Raw genomic sequence first — 15939 nt, 5'->3', positions numbered from 1 at the left:
TGCAGCAGTAAGTGTTCGCCCAATGCAAAACGGTATGGTATAGACCCCTCTGTTTAGTTACATGGGGCAAAAGCCATGTGAACCGGCGATTTTGAAGAGCGTGAATCAAGAAAATTATTTCACTCAGAGACACCAAACGTTTTCAGGGTTGCCGGGACCTTACTTTCACCCTTCCGAGGAGCCTGGTTATATGGGCAACGCCACAGAAGGCCACGTTCTACCCATCTCAAGCAGCCTTCTGAGCATCCAGGATTTTGGGGGCATTCGAGATGCTGGATAGAAGGAGCAGTCCGCCGTCGACGGGCATCGTGATCCCCGTGACAAACGCTGCGTCGTCAGATGCCAGGAAGGCGATGGAGCGGGCAACTTCCTCCGGTGTGCCAATTCGTCCAAGGGCGTGTTTATCGTTTGAATATGTCGCCAGGCCCTGACAGGAAAGATACAAGAAAAGCATGGAACTCCGTCATTCGCGTGTGTTTTCACTGAGCGCTTTAGGCAATCCTTAAATGCAGATCATACGTTACGGATAATGAAATGCAGTCAGAGTACTAAGAGATTTTGATTTCGAAGCTGTATCCTTCAACGCTTTTCTGGTCACGAAACTCCGGCCGCAGTTTTATGCAGGACCAGCAGGTGCCGCTAGAGTCGCCACTTTCAACGCGCGGCCACCCGTGCGCGGGCGCTGCGCTCGGATGGATTTGTGCCGGTTCGAGGCAAGGGTTTATCTTGCACCAAACCTCAATGTTCCTACCACAAATATTTCACCACTAATACTTCACAATCATAACTATCACTCATGCTTCACCCGAAATACAATGTGGTTTCATACGTGTGTGAAAAACTTACATTCGTGCATTTCAGATGCGAAGTATCTCTTGCTCGGGGGTATGTAACGCGGCGTGGTTATCCGCACGCAGCATTGTTGTCCGCACTCAAACTACGCATGCGCGACTCTCCTGCTTCCCTCTCTATATCTGCGCGTTACTCTCTCCACTTCACTACCAGGACCTGGTTGCGCTTGTCCTGCGTTCTCGCTTCTGCTCTCACGGCACATAAGCTACTCTTCTCCTCTAGTCTCCTCTCCTTCAAATAGTAGAGCGGTTCGTGCGTTCAGTCCAGCGCTTGTCTCGGTTGGCTCCTCTGAAATGCGGGCTCGACATGCTGAAATTCTCTCCTGCGCAGCGCCGCGATGAGGGCCAGCGCATGCGCTTCAGCTCCTCCTCTCTCTTCTCTCCTACGCTGCCTCCCTCTCACGCGCCTGTCGACGTTCCCCGCACTCTGTGAGAATTAACGGCCAGGCTAGAGGGAAGACACTACGCGCGTAGTGTTCCTCTTTGCTTTCCACGACGCGAGGTCGGTAGCATGCCCAGCGAACGCGAACGGAACGCGATCGTGCAAGTGCTCCGGCTTCGCATCGCCTCATGGTCCCCTTTAGCGGGAGATGATGTAATTTTTTTGAAAATTTGAAGGCTGCGATGGATCCAATCGTGCCGACGCAGCAATTATACCTGCATATGTTGTTCCAGCGCGGTTCCTTATTTCAGGTAATGGGGCGCGAGAGCATCTTTGAGGCACTGGATATTTACTTAAACTTGTGACAGAGCGCAAGCCTTACAAACCCACCAACTCGCAAACTGCAGTTGCGAGTTGAGAGTTGAGCCAGCGCCGATCACGCTATTTACTGTCAAGCATCTACGCCGCTGGATTTTCACACGGCCGCATTCAAAAAAAGTCACAGTTTCACCGCAAGGGCGAAGCAATGAAAGCGATAGCAACAAATTGTAGTTTTATTCGAAGTAATGCTGGCAGCTAACTGTTTTGTATCCGATCTGTTTTGTATCCGAAGGCCGGAATGCCCTCCGCGCGCACCTAGCGCCGCCGCGCGGCAGTTGCAGCGACATAGGAACCTTTCCCCATAGCGTTACGGGAGAAGTTTCGTGACCAGAAAAGCATTGAAGGACTCTGGTCGAAGTGAAAAGAAGTCACGAGCTGAACAAAAAAAAAGTTTACTATTTCAACTCCTATTGACCAGACGTGGAGTATACTGCGTTTACCCGGAGTCGCGTAGCTTGGGAGACAATCCCTCATGTGATTACTGTTTTCTGCGCGTGCTTTCAGAGTCCGTTTTTTTTTGTTCACCCACTCATCGCGACATCGAGAAGTTGCAACCAGCTCCTTGCTCTCAGGGCGCGCTTCATTCTTTGATCATCAGGGCCTCTGAATGGATGAACTTCTTTTGCTTCATTTCGTAGCGACGGTCCTGGCTACAGCAACTTGAGGATTTTGTTTAGCAAGCTATTTAGCGCTTGTGTCGTCGTTTTCTTCTCTCCGTCCGTGTTCCGTTTGCGCTAACCATCATAAGCCGTGTTTCGTTCGTTAACCGCCACCTCGTAAATGTGAAGCAGTACTTTAGGCCACCAGGCAACAAGGACACACCACATGCGGTACCATGGCTGTCAGCTGCGCTGGCGAACAATGCAGACGTTACACATGCTTAAAAACAAGTACGCAAAAAAGGGGCAGGGATGCAGCGCTGCCGTAGCTCGATCTGTTGTGGGCCGTATACCTAAGGCGGAGGATGTGTTTATTTATATTCCAAGAGCGAGTGGTTGTTCTTTCGTCCACCTTCATTTTCGTGGACCTCATAAATAATACACATGAAATAAATCTCTATGGAAAATGGTCCCGCGGCATCCTAGATGTTTTAATTGGCTGGTTGTAGCGGCAAGAAGGCACGGCGCCAGGCTAGCTAGCGATAGTCTATTTAACTCACTCTTCCACTGCTTTATCATAACCTCAAGCAGTAGGAGCAATAGTAAGGGCCAGTGAGGAAGTTTGTCGATGGCAGAGTGGCTCAACGCGGTATCCAGGTGTGCACCGAGGAGTTGGTTAGCAAATGGTCGATATGTCACGCGCTCAAACTCTTGAAGGTGCTCGTGGCTGCGTTACCCCGGTAAAGTGATGATTCAGACAGCAAGCAGACGCGATCTGGCTAATATGAGACGACGCCTCTACTACGGTCGCGGCAGCTGTGCACCTTCTTGGTTCTCAGTCGGCCGTTAGTGAAGCGGAGGGCGGCCAACTGGCCTAAAAATTAGCCATTGCGAGACCCGTTCCGGCCGGAAAAGCAAACGAAGAGATGGGCAGCTCTAACTTATGCCTTAACTTTTTCTGGGTGTTTTCAGCATGGGTAATAAAAAAGCGCACCAGAACACACTGGCCGTAGGCTCTCCTTTGCACCTGCAATGTACAGCAAGTACTCAGGTATTTTACATAAAGATAAAGTGGATGCTTGGGCGTGTTGGTGCGAAGTAACGGAAAGATAACAGCGCAAAGGACGGAGCGCAAACGAAAAGGAAGTACAAACAGCGCTGACTTACAATATGCTAGCTTGCGCAGTGCAAAACGATAGAAATAAGGGACAATGATGAACAAAAGATAACATAAACAAACAGTCAGTATCATCAAGTAACCCATGCACATTTTGCGTACAATCATCACAGAGATAATCAATTTTTTTCCTATCAAGAAATTATGGAGGCTTTGAAAATGGCTAGGCTGGGCAGCGTGTGCGCGAGCTGGCCTTCAATTGCCTTGACAGGAAAGGAAAGGGGTCTTGCCTTCTGGTAGAAGACAAGTCCGCTTGTCGAAACTATCGGCTCCAGCGAGAGCCAGTGTTTACAAATTTTTCATCTCTTTGTCATAGAATACCACTTCAAGTGCGTACCTCCAGGTATCCCTCTGCGCTGACGCCAGGCCCCCGCGCAAAGAACGTTTTGATATACCCAGGGCTGCATAGAAAAAAAATAGTAAATGGGCTTGTCACTTTGTTTCTCATTCTCCCTAAAATCTCACATATCCTCCAGAGCAATGTGAGGTCTGGCCCAAAACGGAAATCATCACGAAATCATAGGCTGCCTGCAGGAGGAAATTGTGTACGCTTTTTTTCGCTGGAATTTCATGCAACTTCATTCGAATATCACTGATTTCTTAGCGTTCTTTTTCTATAAGCAAAATGGTTCTGCCCGATCAAACTTTTCGCTTTTGTAACCCTTTCACTGCAACCTCACTCCTGGAAATGGTCAACTTTGTCGGTTTTCCAGTTTCCTTTCGTGAAGTGAAGAACATTGAATTGTGCAGCTCCATGCTTACAAGCCATTACATGCCGGGGAAATACCACTCCTCTAGGTGCTTCAGGCATCCTGAGGGGCACGTGCCTGCACGGGTGGCGGTGCGCTGTAGAAAAGCGACGTTTCTAAAGCAACTTGCCAGATTTTTGGACTACAGAGAACGTGTAATACCGACAAGATGTACTCCTCTAATCATAATGCCCAACGGGCAAGTATCCCTGTAGAGTACAGGTGTTCGTAGCCAGCAGAGTGCATGTATGTACGTCTGTGACCATTGCGAGCGGATGACTATTGCGAACGAATATTGCGGTAGCCCAAACGAGACCTACACTTTCCCGCTCAGTAGTGCAATAGTTCTGTATTTCCCGTTGCTCAGCTTATACATATATTCTTATCCTGCTAATGACACTTTATAGCCTTGAGGACGCTTCTCAGCAAGTTACCAACGAAGTACTAGCCTTGACGCCGATTAGCACAGTGCGCTTTATGGGGAACATTCTTGTTATATTTATGTTTGTTTCCTTCTTGTTCTCATTATCGATGCCTTGAACCACTACAGCGTTGTATACGCGAATTCAATGGCGGACAGCACATCGCTCTTACCTGATCGTGTTAACACGTACACCATAAGGAGCGTTTTCTGAAACGGGAAAAGCCATATATTAGACCAATTTTGGGCAACGTTTTACAACAATCACTAGAGTGTATTGATGGCGACAGTGTGAGGCAGTCTTGCAAAAACGTCTTCTATGCGGGCCTCAGAGCTTGCAGTGTCGAAGCTTAAAGTCTGAAACACAAAGACTTCATTTGATTCGTTGTACAGTAGCGATCATAAGTTTCGAGATCACGCAATCGCGTGGCAGTGTGCATGCGCGCGCCATCTAACAGCTCGTTGCCTGCAGTCGAGAGTCTCGCAGTACGCATGCGCGGCCATTCTATCTCGAAGGCCTGCTTGCTCGCTTGCTGCACGCCGGCGCGCGGGCCGATTATCGGAATTAGCGATCGCTTCCGCCAGTAATGCTGACGGCACAGCAGCCACGGCCCAAACTCGGCCCTTTCGCGATAACTGGCAGTGTCTCCTAGCAACGGGAGTTGAGACGTCTGCCGAGAAGGCAACATTTCGCGACGCTTGTAAAAGCGAGTACTTTATATTTGTTATATACGCGCCCTCCGAGACCTCCTTAACACATTGCAGATCTGGCGCTGTGGTAGGCCCTCGAGAAATAACTGCTATTCGCTTTCTTTCTTCGACCGGCACTCGTGGCGGCATTCTTGCAGAAGGCTAACCGGCAAGACGTGAAATGCAGTGAATACCTTTCGCTCTTGGAGACTTTTCAAAGAGCGTATTTGTTCGCCACTATAGGGAGACGCGATGATATGATGAGCATAGTCGAGTGAACGGCTCGTGCTCTTTCGATCTTGATATTCTGCCAGCGATAACGATCTGCGCCGAAAACCTTTCAATTTTATGTTGTTTGGAAACAGCACCGAGATCGAACCAAGGAGTTCCAGACTGCCGCGCCGCTGCTTCGTGATAAAGCACTACTGGTGGCGGCAGCCACAGATTCCGATAATCGGCCCGCGAGCCTTCGTGCAGCAAGCGAGCGAGCAGGCCAGTGAGTAGAGTGGCCGCGCATGCGCACTGCGAGACTCTCCACTGCAGGCAACGAGCCGTTAGATGGCGCGCGCATGCACACTGCCACGCGATCGCATGGTCTCCAAACTTGCGATCGCGACTGTACACCTTCGTATCTAGGCCAAATACAATCGATCACCATTCTCATGCAGTGAAAATTTGTGCTCATGCAGTGAAAATTTGTGCCTTCTGCGCAATGCTGACATTTCTGACGTTACAGTGGAAGGGGTAGAACGCGTGAGGTTGAACCTAGCGCTGGGGTATATCGTTCGTTTTTCTCTTGCGAGTTTTCGTTGTGGCTCTGTATTGCTTAGGAGGGTTGCTGCTTTGATTCGTTTGTGTTCTATCAATGATGAGTAGTGCAGCGCAGAAACGGGCAAAAGGAGAATCTACAGCGGCGCACTGTAAATTGAATTTATTACATGAAATGGGCGTACGAAATCACAAAACCAGGTAATTTTTTGGCGTGCGAAACACAAGAATATCACATAATGCAAAAAATGAGGGAGACAAAGTTAGCGTCGCGCATGCTCATTTTAACGCGATAGCGTTAGAGAGCTCGTGTCACAGAAATTCCGGTGTCGGCGTCGACGACGACGACGGTGTCGGCACCGCTGGTTGTGAGCGAAAAATCGTCCGTGACCGAAAAATCGAGAAAGAAGCAAATAAAATGAAAATAATATCTTTGGTCCCATTGAGGATCGAACCCGGGCCGTTCGCGCGGCAAGCAGGTGTCCTACCACAAAGCCACGATATTACTTGCAGCAGCTTCAGAAAAAAAAAAAACACTAGATAAATGCCATTTAGTGGAACAAGTCTCCTTACCGCATTTTGTTCAGCAGGTGTCACGACGAAAACGAGCCCATTCGGCGATTTGTAGGCGCATTGGCGAGGCCGTGAAACTACGTCGAAAGAGGCCGGAGTAGTGCAGCCATCGCCGCTAAACACACGAACTTTCAGAGAGCTCTAAAAATGGACAACTATGTCCATCTAGTGGAAAGCGTATCAAGCCAACGCCGGCTTTCTAGATGAGGCGCTGATCAAGCAAACAGCAAACGCTAGATAATGTGCTGCCATCCGTGAGGCATTGTGAGAAATATGTCTCGAATCTTCATGGCCTCCGAGATGGCGGGCGCGCGGCGTGTATCTTGGAGGTCATGCGACTCTTGCTTTATATCAAAAACCTGTACCATTCGCGCGCGCGCGTGTGTGTGTCTGTGTGCGTGTGTGTGTAACAATACACATTAATAAGTGTGCACTTAGTGGTTGAAGTGCGCACTAGGGGCCGGATTTCGCTATCGCATTCAACTCTTAAAGGCGAAGCTTAAGGGTCCCCCAATTTTTTCCAAAAGACGAGCAAAAAGGTGTACTTGTGCATTTATGTCCCTGACGCGCCATGTAGGTTGCTTGGTCAACGGTTTGTGGTTGATCACGGGTATATCCTCCGTTAATAACAGTCGTTCGCTCAGAACACGAAGCCGGAATTGACGTGTGACAGAGGCTAACCACCTATCCTTTGCATTACGAGCACTTGCTGAGGGGCAGCTCGCGCAGATGAACATTTGTTCGTCATGCCAATGTAGCAAGTGAGTTTTATGCCAGCATTCGGAGCGCGGCTGATGCTCCTTATCTTTAACAGCTTCCATGACGCTAAAGACACGATCATTGTGTCCACTCACTTCTGAACGCACGCGCGCGTCCTCCGTCCAGAGTAGAAAAGAAACTGCTGAGTACCGCATTTGCTGCTGAATGAACTATAGAGCTTCCTACAATACTTACTAGAGGGAACTCTAGCGCTAGTGTCTATGGGAGCTGCAGCGCATGGCGCTTCAGCCAGCATGGGAATGATGGGTAATACACGGATTTGTCTAAACGGAGCCAAACGGCTCCGTTTGGCTCCACGTCGCCTGCATCCGCTTTGTCGCAAAACGAAGTTCAGCAAAAGTCAGCAGTTCAACTTCACCACTTTAACCTTTTTAGGCTCACCAATTCAAGTGTGGTCACGAAGTTCACAACGATCCATTTTTTTATCCGAAAAAAAAACAAAACACAACAATAAACAAAGCCACAAGTGCGTTCGAAGCCCGCAAACACGAAGACTAGGCAAATCTCTGTACTACCGATCATTCCCATGGTGGCTGAACGATCACAGCTCCAGACTCCTCCCTAGGTACTTTAGGAAACTCTATGGAATAAACCTGGCCCGGTTATGCAATATCAATGGTGGCGACGACGCAGTTGTGAAGGCACGCGAGGAAAACGAAGCGACTGCTTGTCGCTGCTTTGACCCTGGTCGTTTGAACGCGATTATAATTCGCATGCGCTGAGTAAATCGAAAACAAAGCAAGTTTGCCGTGGCCGCTGAAGCCTTGGTCGCCAACAACGCTACAGTGTACGAGAATATTGTTTTGGAGTTGTGACGTCGACGAAGGCAGCAGTCGGTGTGTCCAAGATGAAACTATTACATGCGAAGCATGTTATCAGCGAGCTTGACCCGGTGGCGTCCGCGCTCCACTGCGCATGCGCCTACTCTCTCTCCCACTCTCCTCCTTTACGCAGGTGTTCGGTCGCCTTCTCTCCTCTTCTCCCCCGCGCTGCAGCCGCGGAGCAGCCTGTTCTCCCACGTGATGCAGCCGCGCCGCAGCCAAATGCTGCCTGTAAGCCACACTAGCCTCTCCTTCCCCCATTACATGTGTATATAAGTGCGTACGCTCGGTTGGCTTCCGTCATTCTCGCTTCGCTCCCGTTCAGATGAGTTGTAACATCAACGTCGGCGCCAGCTGCAGCAGCACTCCAACCTCTGCCGAGATCGAGGTCGTCGCGGAGCAGCAGCAGCGCAGGGCTCGCTATGTAATGATAACACAAAGACTAAATACAAACCGCACACACTAACCGAAACGCCGAGTGAACATAAACGGAAAACTGGTGTGCACCCCAATGCAGCTTCCCCTCCCCTGATGGTTCCCTTTAGTAGGAGATGGTGTAATTTTTTGGGGCGCACTTGTGGCCGGGCAAGGGAAAGTCGAACTATAGCAATACAAACTGCACACTGATGGCGGCGAACAGAGCGCTGGCCGTGGATAAACTGAACCGCGCAAGGCGCGCCAGCATTTTATACATTCGGCATCGAACAATCGAGCCTTGTCGGCGGTGGCCGCGTTAGTTCCAGAATATACTTGACTGTTCGCGTCATGGGCGCAATCTTGATAAAATTGTCTACTACCGTCTGAATGTTCATAGAAATTCTGGCGCGGCTCGCGCAAGAAAGCGATCACACGTGCAACGGACCAGTTACACAAACATAGCAATGAAGCGCGCATGGCATTGCCCCCCTCTGAAAAAGCATCGCCCCGATCCTTGTGACACAACATAGAACAGAGAAAAGACAAGTGCATACACAAATAATTTACAATAGCAAAGCAATAAGTAGACCCCACAGGTTCGCTAACGCGTAAAAAACGGCTTAAGGCGCACGACACGGACGACTTCAGGTCGTGCGCGGCGTCGCTAGGAGTTCGTAACGACGTCCGGGATGATCTCGTAGTCTAAAGCGCCGAGACGTCGAAGCACCTTGTATGGCCCGAAGTAACGCCGAAGAAGTTTTTGACTGAGTCCACGGGGGCGTATTGGCGTCCAGACCCAAACATGGTCGCCGTGCTGGTATTCCACGAAGCGTCGTCGAAGACTGTAACGGTGGCTGTCGGTCATCTGCTGATTCTTGATGCGTTGGCGGGCGAGCTGTCGCGCTTCTTCGGCACGTTATAGGTAAATAGTGACGTCGAGGTTTTCTTCGCCGGTGACGTTGGGTTGCATGGCATCGAGAGTCGTTGCCGGGTTCCTTCCGTATATCAACTTGTATGGCGTCATCTGGGTTGTTTCTTGAACGGCCGTGTTGTATGCCACGGACACGCATGGAAGGATCGCATCGCACGTCTTGTGTTCGAGATCGACGTACATGGCCAGCATGTCGGCGATGGTCTTATTTAGGCGCTCGGTGAGGCCATTGGTCTGTGGGTGGTAGGCGGTGGTCCGGCGGTGGCTGGTCTGCCTGTGTCCAAAGATCGATCGCCTTAGTTACGAAGGTGATCTTGTTACGATACAGCCAAGTTCAACGAAGAACTTGGCTACCTTGGCGGCACTGACTTTGGGCAGGGCCCTTGTCTCCGCGTAGCGGGTCAGGTTGTCGGTACCTACGACGATCCATTTCTTTCCGGAATTCAACGTCGGGAACGGCCCCAGTAAATCCATGTCGATTTGATGGAACGGCCGGCGAGGTGGCTCGATCGGCTGAATAAGTCCAGCTGGCTTTTTCAGCGGTGTCTTCGTCGCTGACAGTGTCGGCAAGTCTTCACGTAGTGGGTGACGTTGGAAGTGAGGCGAGGCCAATAGTATTTTTCTTGTATTCCCGCGAGCGTACGGGAAACACCGAGGTGTTCAGCCGTCGGGTCGTCGTGTATAGCTTCCAGAACTTCTGGACGTAATGCTCAAAGTACTACAAAGAGGTAGTTGGCCCGGAGTCCAACAGCGGCCTTGCCCTCGAGGTATTCCACAAGACCCTTGTGTTTCGGGTCGGTTCGCTGTTGGTCATCGAAGTCATCAGCACTTAAGATTCCCAAGAAGTAGTCACCATCCTGGTCGTCATGTGGCGGTGAGTCAACGGGGGTGCGGGACAGGCAGTCGGCGTCGGAGTGCTTTCGTCCGGACTTGTAAACGACGGTAATGTCGAATTCCTAAAGTCGCAGACTCCACCGTGCGAGGCGAGCTGAAGGGTCTTTCAAGTTAGCTAGCCAACACCAGGCGCGGTGGTCGCTCATACCTTTGAAAGGCCTGCCGTAATGATTGGGGCGAAACTTTGATGTAGCCCAGATGATGGAAAGGCACTCCTTTTCTTTTGTGGAACAGTTGGCTTCCGCCTTAGCCACCGTCTACCATAACTGACAACCCTTTCTACTCCGTCAGTCCTCTGCACTAGGACGGCTTCTAGACCTACGCTACTTGCGTCGGTGTGGATTTCCGTGTCGGCGCATTCGTCGAAGTGCGCAAGTATCGGCGGCGTCTGCAAGCGTCGTTTCAGTTCTTAAAATTCCTTGACTTGTGCCAATCCCCTCTTAAATTGCACGTCGGTTTTCGTGAGGTGCGCCAGCGGCTCGTCGATTCGTAAAACTCCTTTGACGAAACGCCTGTAGTAGGCGCACAAGCTCAGAAATCAGCATACGGCCTTGTCGGTGGGCGGCGGGAAGGCAGCGATGGCAGCTGTTTTGCGTCGGTTGGGATGAACTCCAGATTTGCTAATCACGTGGCCGAAGAAAAAGAGCTGCTTGTACGCTAAGCAGCGCTTTTCTGGCTTCAGGCTGAGTCCGGAGGTTTTGATTGCTTTAAGTACAGACTCAAGGCGGCGGAGGTGCTCGTGGAAGGTTCAGGCAAACACGACGACGTCGTCCAAGTACACGAGGGAAGTTTGCCACTTGACGCCTGCCAGTACTCTATCCAAAACGCGTTGGAAAGTCTCAGGTGCCGAGCAAAGACCGGAGGGCATGACCTTGAACTCGAAGAGGCTGTCTGGTGTTAGGAAGGCAATCTTCTCTCGGTCTCTCTCGTCGACTTTGATTTGCCAAAAGTTCGGAAGAGTTACATCAACCCCGCCGGATCTGCGCAGTTTCCTTCCGCTATGACCTAGAAAATGCGGACTCGGCTCTCTTGACATAAACACACATAATAGACAAGCAGCACGTGCAACTAGGATCCCGTCTCCACTTGAAGCACGGCAGGTGCCGCGATTCAATGGGCGAATAAGCTGTGCAGGGAAGCAAACTTGCGGATTATGAAAAGGGTCTAGTGCATAATTCCATTTTGGGGGCCGGAAACAGGGCTTAGTCGCCAATTTTTTTACACTGCATAGTGGTACGCTAGCGGCTGCGATGTCACGAAATAATAATTTTGTTCAAATTGAGGGAACGAGAAAGTAGCCATGATATTGTCCTCTTGCAAGCTCGCGAATATTTTGACGCGCCAATTCGGCGCATTTTAGTATTTTACTTTTTTTAAACTCCCACATTTTGTACTGAGTAGAATCATGCGGATCTGGCGTATAGCTCTTAGCTTCAGCCAGTGCGACGGCTGCAATAATGAACTACACGTACGATAACTTTCTCGCGATACTAGGAACCCAGTTTCTGTTGTTTTCTAGGTTGAAAAGCTTACTTTTTCTTTTCGTGCGGGAGCTAAGATTAGCTAAATGTATTAACAGTGTTTTAAGCAACAACTGACCATTTACGATTTTATTACTTGTACCGCCCGACGCCTAAGAAGGAAGCTAACTTTTAATTAGTTTATTATACCACCGACGATAACGCCTGTAGCAAAAAATATGCAGGAGTGAAAGTTTGAAATGGCATACCGCATGAGATATAGAACGCCTAGAAGTTGTCGGGATCACTGGAAAATTATTATTTTGATGCAGTTTTCTCTGCTTCTTCAGTTGACTGGTATTTTGGGTTTAGATTTTTTTAAGTTTGTGCATAATTTGTTCTTTATGTTTTTGCGTTTTCTTTGCAAAGTGTTGTAATATCCTTGTTCTCTTTTTTAACCTGTTGAAGGGAACTATTATGCATACTTGTTTCTGCAAGTTTACTTTTGCAGATGTGTGCACCAGTTTCACCCAACTTTTCTTGTGTTTACTACAAGTCATGTTCTTTCTTTTTCCCTATGTTTATTCCATTTCACTTGACCCCTGCTAACAGCCAAACGTTATTTCTTGCATGATGTTATTTTTCATTTCCTACGTCTGTTTACTTCCGGTATAATTATTATAGTTTCTGTCATGTATATTACTAAATGAGACCCGCACTACTCTTTTGCTGTGGGACCATACAGTTTGTGCGAAATTTGTATAAGATAATGTGCGCAATAAAGAACATTCATTCATTCATTCATTCGTTCGTTCGTTCGTTCATTCATTCATTCATATTTTTCTGCCGCCACCGGCCTAAGAAAGTAGCTAAATTGGCGCAAAGTAGCCAAACCTGACAACCCTGGGGTTCACCTCTGTATTCATTTCGAAAACGTGGAGCTGTCGTGCAAGACTATTTCACGAATTCCCTGGGCCTTTAGGTGACGTCGTGCCGAGTCCGCGCCGCAAAGGATGGCTGGAACCGCAGCAGACGACAAAGCCGACCGCATTCGTGTCTCTTTTAACAGCGTCCAGCAAGACCTTCATTGAACTTCTTATGCTAGTGGAGATGGTTGCAAATGCCAAACAGCTGGAGTGGCGCCTAATTGCGCGAATCACAACGGTTCGAACGTGCGAGACATTCGAACATAGAAGAAGGCTTGCAGGACATCTGCACTATCGTATTAGTTTCGTCGTCGCGTGGCTGCTGCACTTGCTAAAACGTCCCCTGCACGACGACGGCGCCCAGACGGCACCCGCATGCAGCAGTTTAGGCATTGCAGAGTGAATTAAATGGACCCTCGTTGCTGAGCTGTCATCAAATCGCGGAGCCGTCGTCGATCCCCTTGCCTGGAAATTCAACCGCCGTGGCCTAACGGCGACGTTATTCCAGGCTTTGAGTCCGGATGCTACGCGGCTTTTCTGTGGGCCTGCCTTCCTCGATTCGTTGCATGAGGTCTGGCACACTGAGTAACCTGTGCTATAGATTTTTCTTACATTGTTTGGTGAATTTCATATGACAAGGGAAAGGGTCATACTATGTCTTAGTCAAAGCTAATTGCGAAAGTAATCAGTATTTTAATTCACCTGAAGTCACTCGCTTATGATTACTAAATTACCAGACCACAGAACTAATACAATTACTGTGATTCCTGTACTCTCTTAGGATTGATAGGCGGCCGAGTTGGAACTTATCCATCTTTTGCACAGCGCACGAAATTGACAAGGTACACAAGAGAAGGACGGGACAAGCGCTGATCTTCAACTGAAATATTTTATTTGAAAAAACAAATATATATATATACAGAAACACACGTGCCACGCAAGATTACACCCGATCAATTAAAAGGATTTCTTGTTCCGATCATGAGATTGATGGCTGACTTATACAAACACTATCGCACTTAGCCATGTGGTACGCCTCTGAAATCTCACGTGTGCGTTGATTATGATGGCGAGTGATGATGGACGTTTGCTCAAACGAAGGCGCGCACCCGCGCTTGTCCCGTCCTCTTCTCTTGTGTACCTTGTCAATTTCGTGCGCTGCGCAAAAGATGTACTGTCTTGTCTGTCAAAGACACGCCCTTGCCATGCACAGCCTCCGTTTTATAAAGTTAAGTTCTAATAAGACTGCCTTAAGAAACACGAACTTCAGCAATGCGGCGAAACGTTTTAGAAAAACTCTAAGTAAATTAGTACGAAGTGTCCAACACTGCTACCGGGCATGCCTGCGTTTTTCAATTGAGGGCATGCATCGCTATTTGAACACCGGCGGGCATATGTCACGGCGGTCGCGACATTGGCTGCTCTATTCGACTCACGCAGTCATCGGCTGTAGTTCTGTATAAAGTAGGTTTCGCGAAAAGAAGTTTAGGGGCATTTTCTCACAGGCACACTAACCGTACACAGGTGTATTTGGTCTGTGACTCAGATATACCACGCGCTCTGCTGCCTTTGCACCGTCTGTTCGAGTACACTCACCTAGTGCGGCGCATCGTGTCAGATGCTCCAGAGCTGCCTTAGTGACGCCGTAGGGAATGTTGCGTTGAGTCTGTTGAGGGAAGTCACAAAGTTGTCCGTTGCTCAAAATGAAGATGGTGATTATTAGTAGTAGGTGCTCCAGTAGTAACAGACTGACTTGTCAGATGCTTGCGTGAGCACTAGAAGTAAGATGCGGCACAAACATTCCTAGAAGGTTTATCGGCAATAGTTTGTGCAGATTTTAAGAAGTGTATTGAAAGCAGAGTGCTGGGCTAGCTGCAATATTGAACTGTGATTCATTTCCAGCTCGTATGTGAAATAAAAAGACAACATACAGACAGGGAAATAAAAAGGGACACTAACGCTCGTTCCTACGGTCCCTTTTGCTTTCCGTGCCTCCTGCTTTTTTTCCTATTGCGCTTAGGGGCTGGAATAGCATCAATGCTTTTAAAGGCAGCAAGACTTCTTCGTGCCGTACTCAGCTGACCGTTACAGCTTGCAGAAAAAAATTGCCAGTATGCTTGTACACACGAAAAAAGTAAGCACTCAGAGCAAACTTCAACCGAACATTTCGGCCTGAAACTACCAGCACTGAGCACGTTCCGCCAACAGCAGGCACTATTACGCTATTGCAACTTTGGTATCAGGCAACCAGGGCGCACCGCTGCGTTCTCTGTTCTTATGCAGTGCGGAAATACGCCGGGCAACTTCCTCCGCAGCTGTGCCGCGAAACGAAACGTAGCTGCGGCGGCGCAGGTGTCGGCTGGTATAAACAGCGCCGCTATTAAAAGACCTGCGAAAATGTTTCACGTTTCACTCACCGCAGTCAACGCATTGACGCTAGAAATGTTCACGACGTTGCCTGCAATGCAAAAAAATGTAACACACATATAGATATATATGTATATGCAGTGCTCTCAGATGGGAACAAATAGATATGTATATTTAGTGTGCTCAGATGGGAACAAACAGAGGTTTTGATGACTCATTGTTGTTTTCAGAGACGTTGCGAAATTTAGCGCAGCGAAACCTGTCCACACATAGCGTATTTGTTTCATCAGCGCACGCTTTTGTCAATGCATGAAAAACAAACCACCAATTCCACTCTGCGAAGCTGCTTGACCACCCAATCTGGTGTGGCGGTTGGTACAGCTTTGACTAAACACAAATTCGCTGCAGGGAAGGGATCTTTCCTAGGGCAATATAAGCTGTGGTTTATTAAAATATGAAGGCCCTACGTCGTTTCTTATTACATTATTGATTTATCTATTATAGTTCTTGATTAGCCGCATTCGCTCGAGGAGCATATTAGCCGAGGCGGGTGGTGTATGTACATGTCCTGCACATTTGTAAAAGTAATTACAAAAGACAGTGTAACACAATGCAAACAAGACAATACAATTAAGGACGAAAACAAGTGGAAAAGATCGTTAGATCGCTAACAAAAGCACACATACAGCAGAAAAAGATTTACTGGATCACGCGAAAGCAGCCCTATAGATCTTGAAGACACGCATAAAACT

At 48.7% G+C, this 15939-nt stretch overlaps 1 protein-coding gene across 1 annotated transcript in view; it reads right to left on the bottom strand.

The window, feature by feature from the left end:
• Positions 1-226: 226 nt before the first annotated feature.
• Positions 227-15939, bottom strand: part of LOC119391696 (uncharacterized oxidoreductase TM_0325-like) — a 65966-nt gene continuing 50253 nt past the window's right edge. The window contains exon 7 of the mRNA XM_037659356.1: positions 227-427. Coding sequence (XP_037515284.1) covers positions 227-427 — 201 coding nt within the window. The remainder of the gene's footprint in view (positions 428-15939) is intronic.

The sequence above is a fragment of the Rhipicephalus sanguineus genome, chromosome 4, assembly GCF_013339695.2.
Source record: "Rhipicephalus sanguineus isolate Rsan-2018 chromosome 4, BIME_Rsan_1.4, whole genome shotgun sequence".
In the NCBI taxonomy this organism is placed as follows: Eukaryota; Metazoa; Arthropoda; class Arachnida; order Ixodida; family Ixodidae; genus Rhipicephalus; species Rhipicephalus sanguineus.
This window is presented reverse-complemented; position numbering and strand designations above follow the sequence as displayed.